Raw genomic sequence first — 6,552 nt, 5'->3', positions numbered from 1 at the left:
GCTTACATCCTAGGAGGTAATAACAGGTCATTGTTGTGCTTTCTATATTCCAGGCGCTGTTCTAAGTGTCTCTCTGTTTTATCTCTTCTAATACTTATCTTAATATTCACATTATCTTACAGGTGGTCCAAATTCCAATTTTACCAATTGCACCAAACCTGTCCATCATAGTATACTCCCCGCTCCCAACCAGAATCCAATTTAGGATCATATAGTTTAGTTAGTTGTCATGTCTCTTTAGTCTCCTTGAATCCAGAACAGTTCTTCAGCCTTTCCTTGACAGACATGTTGTTAACACATCGCACTCATAAACCCAGACACACACAGGAATGAGCACTAATTCTTTCTATCCTGCTGTAGGTGACTATTGTTACTGCCCGTTGGTAAAAGGTAGGTGGCGTCAGAACACAGCTTTATAGCCCTGTATAACCCTCTCCCATGTATGCATTTTACACATAAGGAAACTGAAACACACAACAGTTAAAGTAAGTTGCCCAAAGTTACACAGCTAGTACAAGGCTGTATACTGTGTATTTTTACTATAGTAATAATTATCAACATTTGATGTTTCCAAAGAGGTTTACAGGTTATAGACTGAACATCAGGCAGTGCTGTGGAACAGACAGGAGAGATGGCATCATCGTCACCCCCTTCATCATCCTTATCTTACAGGTGACTTTCTTGATGCTCAGCTTGTAAGTGAAGGAACAGGGCCAAGGATGGGACTTCCAAGGTGTCCCTTGCATGGGACAACTCATGATTCAAAGAAGTATTTGCAATGGAAAATAATTTAATTGAAAATTAATGAAGATCTATTATGACAAATGTATAGGATACAGCCAAAGCAGTGCTTAGAGGGAATTTTACAGCTTTAAAGGCATCTTTCAGAAATGAACAAAGGTTGACTCTCAATAATCTAAGATTCCATTTGAAGAAGCTAGAATAAAACAGCAAATTAAAGCCAAAGGAGACAGGTGAGATAAATATAAGAGCAGAAATTAATGAAAAGACAAAAATAGAAAATCAACAAAGCCAAAAGCTGGTTCTTTGAAAACATTAGTATAGTTGATAAACCCCATAAAACTGATCAGGGGGGAAAAAAAGAGAAAGAAAACACAAATGACCAATATTAGCAATGAAAAGGGACATTACTTCATATCCTCCTTCATTAAAAAGACTATGAGAAGATGTTAGGGTAAACTTTATGATAATATGTTTGACAACTTAGATGAAGTGTGAAAATTCCTTAAAAATTACAACTTCCAAAAGTGAGACAAAGAAAAATAGAAAATCTGAATAATCTCTATCTGCCAAAGAAATTGAAAGCATAATTTGAAGTCTTCCCACAGAGAAACCCTGGATGGCTTTACTAATTAATTTCACCAAACATTTAAGGGAGAAATAACACCAAATTTTGTACACAGCTTTTTTAGGGAGTAGTGAAAAAAGAAGTATGTACTTCCCAATACATTTTTGGAGGTCAAACAGGACCAGAACATTGTAAGAAGGGAAATTACAGGATAATATCTCTTATAAACACAGATTCAAAAATACTGAGAGAATCCAATTATTTATTAAAATGATCATGACCAAGAGGTCATTTTTCCCCATGGAAAATACAGGTTGATTACCAGAAGAAAATCAATCAATGCAGTTCACCAAATTAACAGAATAATGGAGGAAAGTTATGCATTCACCTCAATAGGTAAGAAAGAAAGCATTTGATAAAATTTAAATTCATATATGATAAAGACACTTAGAAAACTAAAAAAATCAAAAGACAAAACAAAAACAAAAACAAAAAACCTCGTACAACAAACATTACATTTGACAGTATCATACATAGACTATTTCCAGAAGATAGTAACAAAGTCTTTGAAAGTTGAGAAGATTAACTTGCAATAGTAGGACTTCATTTAATCTGAAATTTATCTTGTGTCTGTAACCAAATTTCCAAGAGTATCCCTTCATGGCACCTCAGACTCCAATATAAATCATTTTGTCTTTTGAAAGAAGAGTGGTGGGGAAAGCAGAGGCCCACTCTGAGGCACCCTCCTCACAAAATGTAGTCTGTGGTCGAAGAACGGAAGGAGTGCTGATAAAAGGAAGATGATCTTTCCCAGCCTTCCCGGGGGGTTTTTCTCCCCATGTAGAGGGAGATGTGGTTGCCAATTTTCTGAAATATTTCTGAGAGGTGTTTCTTGAACTTCTCACCCATGAAAGCATAGATAATAGGGTTCACACAGCAGTGAGTGAAGGAAATGGTTTCTGTGACATGGGTGGCATAAATCAGCCTCTGGTTCATGACACATCCATCCAGGATGTGCATGTTATGCAGGGAAGTGAGGAAGAGGACCACATTGAATGGGACCCAGAAGAGTAAAGAGGCAATGACCACAATGAGCACCAACTTGATGGCCTTGGTCTTGTTGTGGTTTTGGCAACTCTTCAGATGGTACAGGATGCGGATGTAGCAGAACATAAGGATGGTGAATGGGATCAATAGGCCTAGAATATTCATTTCAAAGTGGATGAACAACTTCCACTTCAAAGTCTGTTGATTGTACGATGAGTAACACTGGAGGATGCCATCTTCAGAGGCCACTTGGTAAAATACCAGCAGTGGGCTGGTGGCCATGATGGCGGTCAGCCATACTGCCAGGCTCAGGATTGTGCCCATTCTGGCTGTCCTCACGTTCATGGCGTACACAGCATGGACAATCGCCAGGTACCTGTCCATGCTCATGAGGGTGATGAAGAACATGCTGCTGAAGAAGCCAATGTAATAAAAGCCAGACACCACCTTGCACATTACAGTCCCAAACACCCACTGGTAGAGCTGATAGTGCGTTTGAAAGGGGAAGGAGAAGACAAAAAGCAGGTCAGACAGGGCCAGGTTCAAGAGCAGCACGTCAGTGATGCTCCTCAGCTTCTTGCAGATGACAAGGACGAGGATGACCAGGCTGTTTCCCAGAAGCCCGAATACAAACAGGAGGCAGTAAAAGACAGCAAGAAGCACCTTGCTCTCTCTCTGGCTAAGTTCCCCATCGCAGGGGCTTGAGATGATATCAGGGTAGTAGTAGTCAGTTATTGTCACATTGGGCTCGAGTGTATAATCCATCAAGGCAGGAGGACCTGGTCACAGAGGCACCTAAGAGACATTCATTCCTTTAAAATATATTTTAAAAAAAATATGGACTGAGTGTGTCCCTCCCCCCAATTCATATGTTGGAGTCCTAAAAGCCCTGTTATGGATTAAATGTTGGTGCGCCATCCCAAATTCAAAGTGAATGATAGCTCAAGTGTCCCCCAGACCTGATTTAGATGATATGTAGATGAGACTTTTGACTGGGAATTGATGCTGAAATGGGCTAAGACTGTGGGGGATGCTGGGATGGAATGAAGGTATTTTGCATGTGAAAAGGACATGAGTTTTGGGAGACCTGAGGACAGAGCATTATGGACTGAATTGTGAACCCCCCCAATTCAGATACTGAATCCCCAGTGTGATGGTATTTGGAAAGAAGTCCTTAGGGACATAATTAAGGGTAAATAAGATCATAAGGGCGGGCCCCTGATCTGACTGGACCTGTCCTTACAATAAGTGCACTCTTTGCACATGTGCAGAGAAAAGGTCATGTAAGCGCAAAGTGAGAAGGGACTCTTACCAGGACCCAATTGATTGTCACCTTGATTTGGACTTCTGGCTTCCAGAACTATGAAAAAACATTTCTGTCATTTAAGCTACCCAGCCCGTGGCATTAATATTTTGTTATGGCAGCTTAAACAGATGAATTCAGATGTATTTTCTACCCAAATTTTATGTAAACCTAAAACTTTTCTAAAACATAAAGTCTATTAACACTTTTTAAAGATTGAAAACTGCCCTAGGTGAATTCACAGGGAGTTTGGGTGGGATAAGAAAAGCCAAAACTTAAATACCTATAGTTCTACCACCCATAATTAGCAACTGTTAACATATTGTTATATATTTGCTTTTGGTTCTTTTTTCTTTTCCTTCCTTCTTCAATAGAGATGAAGCTAAAGTTCCCTTTAACTACTCAACTTATCCCCACACCCCAAAAGCAGATACTAAAACCAATTTCATATGTATCATTTTAAACAATTTTCCCCTGTACTTTTACATACTCACATGTATCCATAAACTATATAGTATGTTTCTGTTCACTTTTAACTTACATAAATGGTCTAACATCACATGTCTCATTTTCTTTTTCTTTTTCCGTTTTTTTTTTAGATTTGATGTCTGATCTTATTTGTCAATCTTAGAAAATCTCATTTTTGACTGGATCAGATATAGAGGTAGAAGCTCTCAGAGAGGACAGCCTTCGTCTCTTGATAATCTGTTCCTAGTGTTTTTCTTTGGCCTCCTTCATTCTCTTGGCTAAAAGTTGAGCATACTCTGCAGCCTCATTCTTATTCTTCTTAGTTCGCTGTTTCTTCAGAGCTGTATGACGTTTGTATTGCAGGACGCGTGGAGTAACAAGACGCTGCATCTTGGGTGCTTTGGTCCCCGGTTTCTGACCTTCTTTGTTTAGGGCTTTCTCACAACATATTGGAGGACATCATCTTCCTTAGAGAGATTGAGAAGTTTGCGGATGCTGCTTGCTCCTTTGGGACCCAGGCGACGAGGCGCAGTAATGTCGGTGAGACCAGGAATACCTTTCTCCCCTTTTTATGCAATGACCAAGATGAGAACACTCCTACTGGCATCCACAGTGCAGCCCCGAACAGCTCTGCGCTTCTTTCTCCAGCCCTCCTTGGTCTGCGACAGGAGTGCCCCTTACTCAGGAGCAGGCGGACACGGCCGTGGGTCACGACGCCCTGCTTCACGGGGAAACCTTGCTTGTTGTTCCCACCACTGACTCCAACCACATACCCCTTCCGCGCTTCACCCAGAGCAGCAGCAGCAACTTCTGTGGCCATACGCTTCTCCTAAACGTACGAAGTTTGTGTTCATTGTCCACTTCGGTAAGTTTCTGGCGGCGAGTGGCTGGGAAAGAGATGCTCTGCTTCATCCTGAAGCAGCGGACCGCCTCCGAGGCGCCATAAAAAGAGAACATCTCTTAATTCCTATCTTGCTTTTCTTCTCCTAGCATGTTGTTTTAGGAATATAGCCATGCAATACTAACAAGTTCAGCTCTTTCTTTTTGATGCTCTCCTAAGCACCATAAATAACTAATTTAAAAATGCAATAGAAAAAATCCCAGGGCCTGCCAAGTGGCGTGTTGGTTAAGAGTTGGCTTGGGACGCCAGCTCTGAGCAGCAGAGCCCCGGTCCAGATCCCACATGAGGGCCAGTGACCTGCACACTCTACAGCTAAGACTCTCCCTGATGCCTGATATCTTTTCTTATCTACCTTCCCACTCTTGTAGGAGCTTTGACTCCTTCCTAGAACCCTGCAGACAACACTGACACAGCTTGCTTCCCTCAGCCAACGCAGTGGACAGCCACTAAGACATACAGGATTTGTGCACTCTGGGGACACGCAAAGATTAAAAAAAAAAAATCGCGTTTTGTGCCAGATCTTTGAAATATTGACCTTCTCCTTGTCTCTTTCCCAAGGACATAAAAGTGTCCCTGCCTGCTTAGGTCCCTCTTCCCCAAAGAGGCTTATTAGTTCATACCTTTTTAGAGCCTTTGTTTCAGTTGTTAATTCGGTCTTCTCAGAGTCTTAAATCTCAAGGCATGTGAACAGCTCCTCTGAAGACACCTGCATGTGAACATCTCCTCTGAAGATACGTATCTGTGGTTGAGTAGGTGAATGGGTTGGGTCTACACACTTTAAAGTGGCAAGGGCAGTGACAAACGAGAGGGGCGGCGCAGAGTTAAAGAGCACAAGAGACAAGGCTAAAGTGGGGCCAGGGGGCATCAGCCTCGTGGACTGAGTCCCTAATCGGCTGTCGCATGGCTTTTTTTTTTTTTGCTTTTTTTGGCTGAGCCATCCTGCTACCTGTTGGCAGCTCAGCGGCTGCTCAGCTCGGCCAGTACTCGAACCGCTGTTGCTCAGAGCTCAAACTCTTGAGCGAGCTCTTAACCAACTGAGCCACTCAGCCGGCCCTCACATGGCTTTCATTGAGAAAATTTCAAGGAAGTGAAACTGGATTACTCAAAAGATCCCTATGTCACGTGCCTTAAGGCTGTTTTCCATTAACCAGCTCTCATTGTATTCCAACATGTACTATGCCTTCATACATCACTACACAGCCCCCAGGACAGGTTACTGTACTGCATCCATTCAATTAAGGGAGATGATTGATATCATTCCACCGGGTCTCAGCATTCCGAGACACTCCCTAGAGCAGCGGTTCTCAACCTGTGGGTTGCGACCCCTTTGAGGGTCGAACGACCCTTTCACAGGGGTCACCGGGTAGTCGTATGTGGGCGTATCTGCATGTGGGCCTGGAGACGGATAGAGGAGCGGTGTCTCAGTTCCTAAGACCATCGAAAATATGTGTTTTCCGATGGTCTTAGGCGACCCCTGTGAAAGGTTGAGAACCACTGCCCTAGAGATGCTTTACCTATATCATT

At 42.3% G+C, this 6,552-nt stretch overlaps 1 protein-coding gene and 1 pseudogene across 2 annotated transcripts; both read right to left on the bottom strand.

Annotated features, from left to right (window-relative positions):
* Nucleotides 1–1,811: 1,811 nt before the first annotated feature.
* On the bottom strand, nucleotides 1,812–5,722 carry CCR8 (C-C motif chemokine receptor 8). Of its 2 annotated transcripts, none has more exons than XM_019662735.1 (2): nucleotides 5,649–5,722; nucleotides 1,812–3,151 (listed from the first exon to the last, which is right to left on the bottom strand). In XM_019662735.1, the coding sequence occupies exon 2, from the start codon at nucleotides 3,119–3,121 to the stop codon at nucleotides 2,057–2,059; it is 1,065 nt and encodes a 354-aa protein (XP_019518280.1). In that variant the 5' UTR covers nucleotides 3,122–3,151; nucleotides 5,649–5,722; the 3' UTR covers nucleotides 1,812–2,056. The 2 variants fall into 2 exon arrangements, with proteins under 2 accessions (XP_019518280.1, XP_019518281.1); XM_019662736.1 differs by lacking the exon at nucleotides 5,649–5,722 and adding an exon at nucleotides 3,669–3,691.
* On the bottom strand, nucleotides 4,287–5,039 carry LOC109393473 (40S ribosomal protein S6 pseudogene; annotated as a pseudogene).
* Nucleotides 5,723–6,552: the final 830 nt, after the last annotated feature.

The sequence above is a fragment of the Hipposideros armiger genome, unplaced genomic scaffold (assembly GCF_001890085.2).
Source record: "Hipposideros armiger isolate ML-2016 unplaced genomic scaffold, ASM189008v1 scaffold_380, whole genome shotgun sequence".
In the NCBI taxonomy this organism is placed as follows: Eukaryota; Metazoa; Chordata; class Mammalia; order Chiroptera; family Hipposideridae; genus Hipposideros; species Hipposideros armiger.
Note: the sequence above shows the minus strand (reverse complement) of the source record. Positions and strands in the feature narration are given on the sequence as shown.

Coding starts and splice junctions, on each gene's coding strand:
- CCR8 (XM_019662735.1), bottom strand. CDS start 3,121: ATGGATTATACACTCGAGCCCAATGTGACAATAACTGACTACTACTAC.